The 13785-nt window shown below is 48.3% G+C and overlaps 1 protein-coding gene across 4 annotated transcripts in view; it reads left to right on the forward strand.

Moving 5' to 3' along the window:
- PTPRA (protein tyrosine phosphatase receptor type A) overlaps nucleotides 1-13785 on the forward strand; it is a 131152-nt gene that overhangs the window by 102291 nt on the left and 15076 nt on the right. For all 4 annotated transcript variants that reach the window (XM_071557060.1, XM_071557061.1, XM_071557062.1 and 1 more), the window contains 5 exons: nucleotides 4246-4324; nucleotides 5182-5547; nucleotides 7554-7571; nucleotides 10714-10798; nucleotides 12079-12152. In XM_071557060.1, the coding sequence (XP_071413161.1) occupies nucleotides 4246-4324; nucleotides 5182-5547; nucleotides 7554-7571; nucleotides 10714-10798; nucleotides 12079-12152 (622 nt within the window). The remainder of the gene's footprint in view (nucleotides 1-4245; nucleotides 4325-5181; nucleotides 5548-7553; nucleotides 7572-10713; nucleotides 10799-12078; nucleotides 12153-13785) is intronic.

The following is a 13785-nucleotide window of genomic DNA, read 5'->3' on the forward strand; positions in this document are numbered from 1 at the left end:
TAATTCTTTGCATTCTGGAAGCACAACAAGGTGATCCTGCAGCCTGACCTCTCCTGGAGCTCCAGCACACACATTTTGAAGCCACTTACTACTTTGTGAAGAGATTATTTCCTTTATTTTTACCCCCTCCAGCATCAATCATCCTGACAAGATCTGCTTATTTTAAAACACGCATCCTGCAGCCTAAAATCCATCCTTTTCTATAGGAACATCACAAGCCATTTATGGAAGAGCATAGTCCACATGTATTAATATATATATAGAGAGAGATAAATCTATAAATATATATAGAAATAAATCTATCTATATAGAGATAAATATATCTATATATATATCTATATATGTCTATATATATAGATATATACACACATATACATACATATACATACATATACATATATATACATAGATATACATATATACATACACACACATATATATGTATATGTGTATATATATATACATATATATACACATACACACACATATATATATATATATACACACACATATATATACACACACACTCATATATATATATGATATTCCTGGGCACACCAGCAGCAAATTATTGAGGTTTCTAACGCTGATTTTTGGGAAAAGTGGTAAGAGGTGAAGCCACAGTGCTGAGCATCCTGACCCTCCGGAGCAGCAGTGCCAAAAGCAGCTCCTTTCCCCTCGGCAGAGCCGGCGCCGTGACGTCAGGCTGTTTTTCTGCAGAGCTCGCAGGATGTTGCAGCCAGCCAAGAGCTGTGTTTATGTTGATAACATTACAAGTATTTCCTCTCCGTTTCCGAAACCAGCAGGGAGGGAGCCGAGGGGGAAGGGAGACTCGGGTTTCTCTGGCTTTGGGGTAGGACTCTGGAGGCCTTTCATGTTAAGGAGTGGGTAACGACGAAGCGCTGGCATTTATGGATGCTGCGTTTGGGAATAGGGAGTGTGGAGCGGCAGGAGGTGGGAGCAGGGCTGGCACAGCCCTCCCCTTGCACTGCTCTCTGCTCCAGGTCCCGTTCTGAGGTGATGAAGCAGCTCTGGATTGCCGGTCAGAGGAGCAGCTCCCGGGGTTTTTGGGTGATGCTCCCAGTGTCCTGTTTCTTTTGGCATTCGCAGGAATAAAGCCTTGAAAACTCAGGAGCTGCATGGACTGCCTGCATCCAGCTTTCTTCAGGAAATCTTGGGGAAATCCAGCATTATCTCCCCTTGCCAACCCTTCCTCCCCCTGTAATCCACCCATGGATCGATGAACTTATTAAATGTAGTATCTAGGGGGATTTAAAGGCAGGAGCTGCCTGCCCGTGGATGTGATCCCAGGGCATCGGAGGCTGCTGACTCAGCAAAGGAGGGACCCTCTTTGATGGTTGGACTGGATAAGCTTAAGGGTCTTTTCCAACCCGAATGATTCTGTGATCATCCCACCATCCCAAGGGGGTTTTGCATCTCCTGTAGCTTCATCCATGTGGCAATCATGGTCATGGAAATAAGCCCAAGTTCTTTTATCTTGTGTGGGTTACTTCCCTGTAACAGAGGGGAGAAAGAAGAGGGAAATCACCACTTTTCCTGCTTTTCTCCCACTCTCTGTGTCCTGCTTTGATACCAAGGGAAACTGTGAGGATGTGGAGAAGCTCTGGCACAGGTTGCCCAGAACTGGAATGGAAATGGGATGAATGGGATCCCAAATGAATGAGGATCACAAGTGAATTGGGATCCTAAATTAATGGAATGCCAAATGAATGGGTTTCCAAATGAATGGGATTCCAAATGAACAGGATCGTAATGAAGGGAAATGCCAAATGACTGGGGATCCAAAGTGAGTGGGAGCCCAAATGAACAGGAACACAAATGAATGGGAATGCCAAATGAATAAGAATCGCAAATGATTGGGGATACCAAGTGAATGGGATCCCAAAGGAACAGGTATACAAAATCACTGAAAATCCCAAATGAAGGGGAACTCTTGCTTTGAAAAACAAGCTAGAGGAGGAGAAAGGAGCTACATCCACCTGCACAAATTGCATTTCTGCACAAATACTCCTCAAACCACAGTAAATGGTCAGTTTCTTCCCCAGTAGTTCTTGCACAAGAGCCAAGTCTTACCCTTTCCCTTGCCGTTGTTTTCCTACTGTGGCAGGGTTGTGTTCCCAGTGAGGGAAGTGGTTGGGATGATGAGACCTTGGTGCTTTCACCAGCCCTTCTGAGGTTTTCAGAGCATCTCAGAGCCATCATCTACATTCTCTGGAGATCCAGTGTGGCCTTAACTTCCTCCTGCCTTGGCGCACTCAGAATCATGGAATGGTTTGAGTTGGAGGGAACCTTAAATCTCATCTCATTCAAACCCCACTGCCATGGGCAGGGACATCTTCCACCAGCCCAGGGTGCTCCAAGCCCTATCCAACCTGGCCTTGGACACTCCCAGGGATGGGGCAGTCACAGCTTCTCTGCCCAACCTGTGTCAGGGCCTGCCCACCCTCACAGGAAAGAATTTCTTCCTTAAAAATGTCAGGTTTTCTCTCCAAAGCCAAATCAGTTTAGACACAGCACATCTCAGACTCTGGCAGGTGGTTGACCAAGCTGAGTGGAGTGTGTTAATCATCAGGAGTGGATCATGCCATCAAACCATCAAACTTGTGGGTTTTCCCAACATCCCATACCTCGGGGAGGCATTGCAGGACCAGTCCCATTCTCACCATTGACAGGAGGACTGAATCAGTTGGAATTCATGCAGACAGAGATTTTAACTGGTGATGAAACCCTCCGGAAAGCCAATTGCTTGCACCAGAGGGACCCTTGGAGAAAGCCCTGCCCTGCTTGCAGCAGCAGGGCTGGCCATGGAGGGAGCCCGAGGAAAGCTCTTATCTCCGGAGCTCGGTTTCCTTCTGGTTCAGGGTTTGTCTGACCTTTTGGACACTGAGTAAGGTCGATTTTTGCCAGGTTTTCTTTTGGAACAGGGAGGAAAAACATGTAAGTGGGTGGTGCTGGTGGGAGGATCCTCCAGGGTGGGGTGGGAGGATCTTGTGTTCCTGATACGGTTTCCAGCGCTTGGATGACTTCAGCGTTGTCCTCTTGCCCAGAGTTTGGGATGGGTCTGGATGAAGCAGATTTAAATATATAGGACAAGCACAAACAACACAAGATGCATTGGCGGGGGAGGGTTAGACCGTGCATTGGGAATAAAACCCTTCCTTGGCAGCCTGTCAGGGTGACTTGGCAGTGAGATCTCACAGGCTTCTCCCAGGAGATCCTGGAGATGCAACTGGACACATGACAAGAGCCTGAAGGACAGCAGAGTCGTGCAGCAGCTGCTGGCCCATGGCACGTACCAGAGCTGTCTCCAAGTCCTCTGCAGGCTCAGAGCAAAGGCAAGATGTTGGCCCATCCTTGGGAGGCCCCAGGGCCATGTGCTGGTCTGGGGCTTGGCAGCTGTGGGCTCTGCTCTGGCCAGCACGATGACGTCTCACATCTCACTGCTGAGCCTCTGGATCTGTAGGTGTTTGGGAGGAGAAGACCATACCCATTTCTCGGGAGCTTTCTGAGGTGTCCAGAGGAAAGAAATCACCATAAAAGCCTTTATTTCAAAGGGCTTTACTGATGTCATAGTCCTGTAATTCTGCTGGACGTTTCCTGGGGAGGATGTACAGTACAAGTGTGCAGCTCATTATCCTGCATTATTTAGGGGTGTTTTTCTCATCCACCTGCTCAGGGAATCCTGCAGGGTTCGAATGGAGCTGAGAGTGGCCTCGTGCAGGTGCTGTGCCCCTGCCCAGTAGCACTGAGGGTGTCAGTGACCTGGGGAAATCAAGAGGCACTGCCTGCAGGAGGGACTGGCCTCTCCTCCATCCCTGCCTTTGGTTCTGGGGCATTTGGGATCCAAGCTCTTTGCCACAGTCTTCACATGTATTGTGTTTGATTTTGCTCAAAGTACAGCCATTTGCAGGCCATTATATGAACAATTTATTTCCTTTAAAACCTTTAATGCTCAGCTTGTTTCTCTCTTGCTCTCCCACAGTTCTTCCATTCCCTGCTTCATGCCTGGTCACCTTTGCTGCTCCACCAGACTGGGATCTCTCCCCTGGGGTACATCTCAACATACCCACAAAACCTTCCCACCCACATCCTGCAGAGCCTCCAGCCACATGTTCACTCCTCCCTTCCAGCTCTACAAGATGCACAGCAGCATCTCCAGAGTGAATTATTTTGGGATGATGTTTCCTGAGGGTTTAAGTAACTGTTCTCTCCTTTCTCCCCCAGGTCAACATGGGTTTGTGGTTCTTTCTCCTTCTGCTTGGAAGTGGCCTCCTAAGTGCAGGTGCTAACAACGTCACAACAGGTAAATTATGCTCCTGTCTCCCCCTTTTTATCCCATCTTTATGATCAGAGGAGTAAGAGCTCATGAGCTCAGTGTCTTACCCCTCCTGCCCTCCACACAATTGCAATATGAAGTGTTGGGAAGAGGGTGATGGGTTGCAGGTGCTCCTGAATGGGATCCACAGGTTTTACCTCTGGCAAATGTTGATCCTCACCCCCAGGGGCTCTCATGTTTGTGCCTTCTTGATGTCATGATGTTTGTTCAGGTTACCTGCTTTTTATAATGTTTGCATGTGCTGTGCAGGGCATTCCCTGTCCAGCACTCGGGGTTTGTGAGTTGTTTTATCCCTATAGAATCATAGAATGGATTGGGTTGGAAAAGACCTCCAAGATCTTCAAGTCCAACCCTTGGTCCAACTCCAGTCCCTTTACCAGATCATGACACTCAGTGCCACGGCCAAGCTCAGTTGAAAAACCTCCAGGGATGGGGAATCCACCCCCTCTCTGGGCAGCCCATTCCAATGCCTGAGCACTCTCTCTGCAAAGAAGTTTTTTCTGCTCTCCAACTTCAATTTCCCCTGGCAGAGCTTGAGCCCATCGTGCCCCCTTGTCCTCTTGCTGAGTGCCTGGGAGAAGAGACCAACCCCCAGCTGGCCAGAACTTCCCTTCAGGCAGTTCCAGACAGTGCTGAGGTCACCTCTGAGCCTCCTCTTCTCCAGGCTAAACACCCCCAGCTCCCTCAGCCTCTCCCCACAGCACTTGTGCTCCAGACCCTTCTCCAGCCTTGTTGCTCCATTCACAAGAATCTTCATCATCTAAACCCTCCAGCATCTCAGAAAAGAATCTCATGGAGATTCCCTTGTGCTTTTCTTCTCTCAGGGCCACCCACAACGGTGCCCACCTCCCCCAGGAGCCCCACCAAAGCTCCTACAGCAAGTCCTGAGGATGGGACTACGACGAGCTCAAAGAGGCTCAACGTGAGCACTCCAGGGACTGTTTCTACCATGGCCTCAAAGCCACTCCCAACCACAGCAGCCAGGACCTTCCCCAATGCCACCACTGGCAGCCTCAACACCTCCTCCACCCTGGGGACAACCGTGCCTGTGCCTCCAGCCACCTCCCTGCTCCCCAGCGTGGCTCCCTCTGCTCCACACACTGCCCTCCCCAGCACGGAAGCGGAGACGACGGAGAGGAATTTCAGTATGGTGATGACAACACAAGAGACCTCTTCTGCTTCCCACAACGGTAGGCAGTCCCCTTCACGTCTGCTTCTTCTCCAGCCCACCCTCCCTCTGGGTTTGAGTCTTTGCTCTTTTGTTTTGCTGGACAAAACAGAGCGAGAAAGCACTTTGGGGCAAATTCAGTGGTGATACAAAATAATGTAATTTCCTGAACTGCCCAGAACAGAAGAGATTTATCCCACCAAAGGTTTGGGCCAAGATCATCTTGAGAAAGAATTCCCTGCCTGTGGCAGGGGGCTTGCAGTAGATGATCTTTGCTTCCAGCTCAAACTGTTCTGTGATTATATCCTCACATTATTATTTTTCCCCATTATTTGGCCTACTGTAATCTTGAAAAGGTCTAGGTGTGCAAGAGTTGTGTCTGTTGCCATCCTGCTCTCATTTCCCTCTTGGCACATCAGAAAAGTGGCCCCATAGAATGTAGTTTGGCTGCTCAGTGTAGGTTAAGAGCAAAAAATCAGGCAAAAAGAGGCTGAGGTGACCAGAACTCTTTGCTCAGCTGTGACTCTTCAGCCCTGGTTTGCTCATTGCTGCCTTTGAGAGCCAGGTTTGATACTGCAGCCTCTGAGCTGCACCAGTAAGATGGCAGTGCCTGCCAGACCCTGTAGGAAAAGCCTTGGCAGTGTGGGATTTAGTGGAAAAACGGGATTGGTAACTTGGTGGTGTGGTAGAAAAAACTGAAAGAAGATACTGGTGGAGTTAATGCGGGGAGCTGTCAGATGTACATTCCTTAAGAACAGACACCTCAAGGGATGTTGGGAATCTCAGAACCTCAGTGAGATGTGTTTCCTCTTCCTCTGGGAATCTTTGGGAAGATTTCACAGCCCGTGAAGCTGCAGTGAAGTTGTCTTTGCTGCTGACACAGGAAGGGATGTGGCTGAAGGATGTTCAAAACCCAGCTTGCCCGGTGTTCTGCCACCCCTGAGCTCATCCAGCTTCCTTCCAAACACAAACCCTTCTTTGCAGAGCAAAGGGGTCCACATAGCCTTAGATACACACTTGGGGCAAGTTCAGAATAAATGTAGCCTTCAAGTGGAGAGATGGAGGCAAAAGCCTCCAGTACTGCTAATAATCTGGATTTTGTAATACAATGTTTGCTAGTGGGGGACTAAATTTATCTTTTTTGTGTCTTTACTCCATTTTTTGTGGCTTGGGTTGCTGGTTTTGCTGAACTCCCTTGCTGTGTGCCATGACACATTGGCCACTGAGCCATCAAGGCCAGAAGTGGCTTCTCACTTGTGGTCAGTTTGGTCAGAAAGACCAAACCTGATTCTTTCTTTATTCCAAGTAATTTGTCAAGGAGCAAAATGAGTTTTAGGGCTGCCCTTTGCCATTAGTCTTACAAGGAATGTGGGTATTAGTCATGGAAGAATTAAGTGGTGCTCAAGAGAGGGACTGGGACAGAAGATGACACATAAACCACACGCTGCACAGGCAGTTCCTGCTCCTCCAAACCCCCCAGGATTGTCCTCTACCCTTTGCTGCAGCTCCTCATGTGCAGATCAGAGGCCCAGGAGAGCAGCAGCCCCTGGCAAGGGTTTGTTCTGGTGTCCTCTGGATGAGACATCCCAGCAGGTAGAGGCTTTCCGTGGAAGCTCCTCACCCCCATCCCTCAGCCCAGCTGCTCTTAATTGAGCTCTTGGCTCAGCCACTCTCTTAAAATTATGAACAAGTGTTACCTCTTAATGTTTAAGTGCTAATGAATTACACCAGTGACTTGCTGGCCATGGGCTTAAACAGTCCATGGTATCGATTAAGAGCAGGAATTTTGTTTATGGATGTTAAAGCTCAGTTTCAACTCCCTGCTCTGCTGATAAAAACTTGGGATTTGTTCCTTTTTCCTTACTCAGAACTTCATTTTAACACCCAGCTGGTGTTTTAAAGGAAAGATTTACAAGCAGATGATGAGAGTTACTAAATTTGTTCCTGTCTTGGTCTTTGATCCTTCCTGACTTATTAAAATGTCTTATTTCTTTGTTGCTAAGAGACTCCTGTTTTCTTTTTCTGCAGGTAACTCTGACAGAAGAGGTAAGAATTTTATATTTCATTGCTCTTTAGTCAGTAACAACATTTCCAGAATTGTTCTGCTATTAGAGAGCTCTCCTTAGGCCTTCCAAATGTTCTTTTACAAAGTCCCTTGAGCTCCTTAGAAGAGCTGGTGACACACTAATATCCTAATTTCTTCTGGGCTTTTCTTTTTAGAGATAAACAATCCCATTCCAATTTGTACATGTCCTGTTAGACACAAATTGTTCCTGCTGAATGCCCTGAAAATGTCATCACATCCCTGGAGTTGGATGACCAAAGCCTTAAAAGCCATTCAGGAAATTTGCTTTTGGTTTTTTTTGCTTCTGAATTGTCATTATTGACTGTGACTTACCCTGTTTGATCCAAACCCCTTCTGCAGATGATGGGAATCATTATTATTCTCCTTCATTCTGTTGGCAAGCAGGAGCACAAACCCATTTCTTGTACCAGAGCAGCACTTAGGGACGTTTTTCCATCTCTGAGCTCTGAGAACTGGCATTTCTACCAGAATATTTGCAATTACTCGTGTTTCTGCTCTCCAGCTTCAATTTCCTCTGGCAGAGCTTGAGCCCATCGTGCCCCCTTGTCCTATTGCTGAGTGCCTGGGAGAAGAGACCAACCCCCAGCTGGCCAGAACTTCCCTTCAGGGAGTTCCAGACAGTGCTGAGGTCACCTCTGAGCCTCCTCTTCTCCAGGCTAAACACCCCCAGCTCCCTCAGCCTCTCCCCACAGCACTTGTGCTCCAATCCCTTCTCCAGCCTCTTTGCTCTTCTCTGGCCCCGTTCCAGCCCCTTAAGATCTTTCCTTAAGCACCGTGATGCCTTCCAGGCTCTGAACCACAGTGGGTGCTCCAGCACTGCAGGTCTGTGGAAGCAGAGGGTTGAGTCCTTGTCCCTTTTCCAAGAGAAATGCCAATGTGAAACCCTCAGGGCTGAGGCTGGAGCAGGACAGGAGCTGTGGGAGGGTTGGCACTGCTCCCCAGGGCTGGCTGGGGCAGGAGGGAGCAGCTGGGGACCCTCCAGGTTGTTTCCTGCCTGGGCTGGGCTGTGCTGGGTGGGCCTGGCAGCTCTCCGGCCGTTGGTGGCCGCGGTGGGAAAGCTCCAACTCTTCCCACCAGATGTGTCGAAAGAACGGCTGCAAAAAACCCCTCCAACCCTCCAGACTGCCCATAAATCACATCTCCTGCCAACCACCACAGCCCCAGCCCGGCTTAGCACCGGTTAGGCTGGGCTTAACTCCAGCCAAGGCAGGAAGAATCATCCAATGGTGCATAGAGAGGGTGTAACAGCACAGGATTTGGGAAGGCAGCTCTCCTTCTGCTCCTGCAGCCACCATGGAGAGGATGGTTATGGTCGGAAGTCTCGACAAAAAGCTTGTTAGGGACGAGGTCTGGGCTGGCTGTGGTTGGGCCAAGACCCTTCATGGTTGCTTTGCCTTCCTGTAAAGCTTCAAGGTGGGGAATGCCAAGGCTCAAGCACCTATGGAGTGTGCAGGAGGCAGAATTCCTGGTAAATTCCTTGGCTTTTTGCTGCTGGGCTGGGGGAGATGCCATGGCACTGTGACACTGGATGGAAAGGACAAAAACATGCAAACCCAGGATAACTTAATTTTATTTGCCACACCAGGCCCTTGCCTTCAAATCATTACAGGAAAATCAAATCTTTTAGTGGGAAGAACATTCTCAGACCTCACAGCACAGAGGGACAAAATGCAGAAATACAACCAGAGTTCCCCTCAGAGATGGACAAAATAAATCCCACCTAAGAAACTCTGAAATGGCTGAGAAACGTGGAGCAGGAATCTGTCCTGGCAGGGAAATGGATGCACAGAAGGTGGAAAGGGAGGTCATGCCCTGCAGCCTCAGGGGGCTGAGGTGTTGTAGACATGGAGCAGTGGCCAATGCAGGTTGAGGGAGCTCATGGAAAAGGAAAACAACCCCAGCTGGCATCACTGGCATCCACATTTATCTGAAAAAAACACCCTTCAGGGCCCTTCTCCTCTCTGGTTGGCACCGCTTGGCTTCTGATCCATCTGGGTGATTTGCTCTGCTGTTCCACTGACCTCCAGCACAAGTTACAAATGGATTATTTAAAAGAAAGAAGTCTGTTGTGGGTCCTGAAGGATGGGAACGTTCCAGCTGTGGCTGCTCTAAGTGGGTGTGTGCAGGGGAATTGTGTGGAGCCTCCTCTTGAGGAGCTTCTGCACAGCAGCCAAACTGAACCACACCTGGTGGCCTCACAGTGCAGAGCACAAGGGGGTGTCTGACATCCCCTGCTCTCTAAATTCATTGTTCCCAGGAAGGAAGGAGTAGGAGGTTGGACTAGATGGTTTTTTTGAGGTCCCTTCCAACCCAGATTATTCTGTGATCATAGAATCATGGAATGGTTTGGCTTGGAAGGGATCTTAAAGCCCACCCAGTCCCACCCCTGCCATGGGCAGGGACACCTCCCACCAGCCCAGGGTGCTCCAAGCCCTGTCCAGCATGGCCTTGGACACTTCCAGGGATGGGGTAACCTGGTCTAGAGCAAACCTCAGCCTGAAGGGTTTCAGATCCCAGGTCCCACTGCCCTCTTGTCCTGTTTGACAAGGAACTGGAAGCAAAATCATGGTGGTGTTCCAAATGCAGGATCTGTGGGGTCTTACAAGGCCACACCTTCACCTATTTTAATACAAAGTTCCTCATGAACCTGTTAAGACCTTCTGTGCATCCTTAAGTCTCAGGCAGGAAACTTTGTGGATTCCCAGGTGCCAGAGCAAACTTCTACCAGTGGCTGCTGGTCCACCATGTGCACATTAAATTGTGCAAAAGAAACCCCAAAATACCCCAGTCCCAACTTTCTCAATCACTGTTTTCATCTGCAAGGTCACAATTCCACAGTGACCAACTCTTGGAGAAAATTGAGGTGCCTTGGGTGGTGGTTACAGGTTTTAATCTGACCTGAGAGTGCTCACTCAGGTCCTGTTTCTGTCTTTACTCTCAGCCTAGAGAAATGTAATGTCACTTAATACTATTTATTATTATTTGTATTATAAATATCATCATCATAATTATTTTTCAAGCACAAACTGTGCTCAGCCCTGACAAATGATGGCTCTGGGTGTTTTTCAATGTCCATAACCACACCTTTATTTCCTCTTGCAGATGAGACTCCAATTATAGCTGTGATGGTGGCCCTGTCTTCCCTTCTAGTCATAGTATTTATTATTATTGTGCTGTACATGTTGAGGTAAGAGCTGCTTTAATGCTGAATCCCCCTTTTCTGACAGAAATAATTCCTGAATGAACAGGAATGAGCCTTTTGTGCTGTTCCCCAAGCTAAAGGTTGACACAGCTGGTGCTTTGAAAAGAAACCTGTGAGGACAATGAACGAAAATGGGTTTTGGGGTTATCTAGGGAATGATGCTTATTCCTTTTTCCATAAAGCTGCTCCTCGTGTGGGGAATTCTTGTTCTGCTACTCAAAATGTCATATTTAGGGTACATTCAAAGTCCTGTCAGGTAAAAGCAGGTAATGTTTCCTTGTGAGGCAAAGGGTGATGGTTGAGTAATCCAAGGAGGCTGAACACAGCATTTGAGCCAGAAAGTTCTTTGTGTGTATTATTCCTTGATTCACATCTTGATATCAAACAGGATCCAGAGCCAAGCTCTGCCCTGGGTACCAAACCTGCAGGTTGTGTCTGTGCATCTTCCACTGCGAGGTGGTGCATGACTGGAGCTTATGAGGAGTGTTTGGAGATGCTGTAGTTGGAATTACAGCATAAAAAAAAAGCCTTCTTAGGTCCATTTTTAAAAATCCAAGCATCTGGCCTGCTCAAAATGCAGCATTCCCAGCTCCTGGGAGCATGTCTGCTCAGCTAGAAGAGGGTGTTTATTCACCTCCAGCAAACATTTTAACTTGGTGATTAAATAAGTCTAAAAGAAAAAATTATTTCCTCAGCAGTGGAAAACTTCCCTTCATCTCCTGGCTTTGGGCCTGCCCTCACAGCAGTGAAGCTGAGGGGGGTTTTGCCTCAGGAGTTCAGCAGCAGAGTTTGAGTCCTTCCCACCTGGCTTGCAGCCCTCAAGAAAAGGGTTTCTGTTCGCTGCTGCCTGCCCAATGATTCAGCAAAACTCCCATTTCCAGGCAGAGGCAGAGTAAGCAGCTGCTCCAAGTTAAAAGCCCATGGAGAAGGGCTTTGCTGCAGAGTGGATCAGCCTGGGCTTTCTGTGCTTTGCTACAGGGTGGATCAGCCTGGGGAGCAGGAACTCCTTGGGGTGTCCTCGTAAGGAACAGTCTTAAAGCTGCTCTCCCTGGTTTTCACTTTGCTCTGGGCTCCTGCAGCTGTTCCAGATGTGCCCAGGGAAAAGTTTTGCCCATAGGCAGGATTTTAGAAGTTCTGTAGCTCTTGGACCCACCAGCTCGTTCATGAAGCCATGAGAAGGTGTGGGACACTCTCCATGGCTGCATCCCTCCTCCAGGAGGTGTCCGGGGCTTTGAATAATGTTTTCCCTCTCTTCTCTCTGGAAGGTTCAAGAAATACAAGCAAGCAGGGAGCCACTCCAACTCCTTTCGGTTGTCCAACGGCCGAACAGACGACACAGGTGAGGCCCATGTTGGGGAGCAAAAATGCATCTCACAGAGGGATCAACTTTGTTCATAGAACCATTAAATCATTTAGGTTGGGCAGGACCACTCAGAACCTCGACTCCAACCATCCCCCAGCACTGCCAAGGCCACCACTGACCCATGTCCCCAAGTGCCACATCCACACGACTTTGAAATCCCTCAGGGATGGGATCCACCACTGCCCTGGGCAGCTGTGCCAGGGCTGGACAACCCTTTCCATGAAGGAATTTTCATAGAATCATGGAATCAGTTGGATTGGAAGAGACATTCAAGGTCATCAAGTCCAGCCCTTGGTCAACTCCAGTCCCTTTACCAGATCATGGCACTCAGTGCCACAGCCAATCTCACCTTAAAATCCTCCAGGGATGGGGAATCCACTCCCTTCCTGGGCAGGCCATTCCAATGCCTGATTATTCTCCCTGTGAAGAACTTCTTCCTGATATCCAACCTAAACCTCTCCTGGCAGAGCTTAAGCCCGTGTCCTGTTGTCCTACTGTTGGTTGCCTGAGAGAAGAGACCAACCCCCACCTGGCTACAACATCCTGTCAGGGAGTTGTAGAGAGTGATAAGGTCTCCCCTGAGCCTCCTCTTCTCCAGGCTAAACAACCCCAGGTCCTTCAGCCTTTCCTCCATAGCACTTGTGCTCGAGTCCTTTCACCAGCCTTAATATCCAACCTGACCCTCCCCTGGCCCAGCCTGAGACTTTTCCCTCTCCTCCTGTCCCTGTTCCCTGGAGCAGAGCCCAAACCCCCCTGGCTCCCACCTCCTGGCAGGGATTGCAGAGCCAGAAGGTCCCCCCCTGAGCCTCCTTTTCTCCAGGCTGAGCCCCCCCAGCTCCCTCACCCACTCCTGCTGCTCCAGAATCCCCTACCCACTGTAGCAACAACATTTGGAGACCTGGGGGACTTTGTCCTCCCCCTTCATATTTTTTGTAAGCAAGTATTTTTTCATTTGCATTTTCCTTTATTTCTTGGTCTGATTTTTTGGTGTTTTCCATGATTTTGGCAAATTTTCATAGGACAGAGATTTATTTCCCAACTTTCATTCCAGCGACACAACGTTTGCCCTCACGTGGTTGATGTTAAAATGAGTGATTGTTTCCAACACTGAACTACTCACAGTTCTCTTGAGTTTTCACTGGATCTCTTTGACTCAAATAAGAAGCTTTTTTGAAACAACACATCTTTGGAGAATAATTAAACATCCTTCTACCCTTTCAAATTAGGATGATGTCTGATTAAAACTCGGATTTTCACACTAACTGTAGACACCAAATTAACATTTCCAGGAGTAAGCAGGAAATGCACAGTTTTTACATTAAAAACTGTTTTTGTACCTCTTAAAGATGCACAAATGCAATTTTAAAGCCTTGTGCAGACGTACTGTAATGTCGAAATTCATCTGCCTCTGAGCTTTGAGCCAGAGCTGCCCACTGAGGGTCTGAAGTTGGGCATCTCCATTCACATGGAAGCACCAAAGTAAGAGCTGAGGAGGATCCACCTCCTCTTATATTCAGTTCAGATGCTTTTCTGAACTCCTTTCACATCAACCAAACACCTGAGAAGCACTAATTGAATTTCAGCACCTTTTTTTTCCTGTTGGCTGCTA

Source organism: Pithys albifrons, chromosome 5, assembly GCF_047495875.1.
Source record: "Pithys albifrons albifrons isolate INPA30051 chromosome 5, PitAlb_v1, whole genome shotgun sequence".
Classification (NCBI taxonomy): Eukaryota; Metazoa; Chordata; class Aves; order Passeriformes; family Thamnophilidae; genus Pithys; species Pithys albifrons.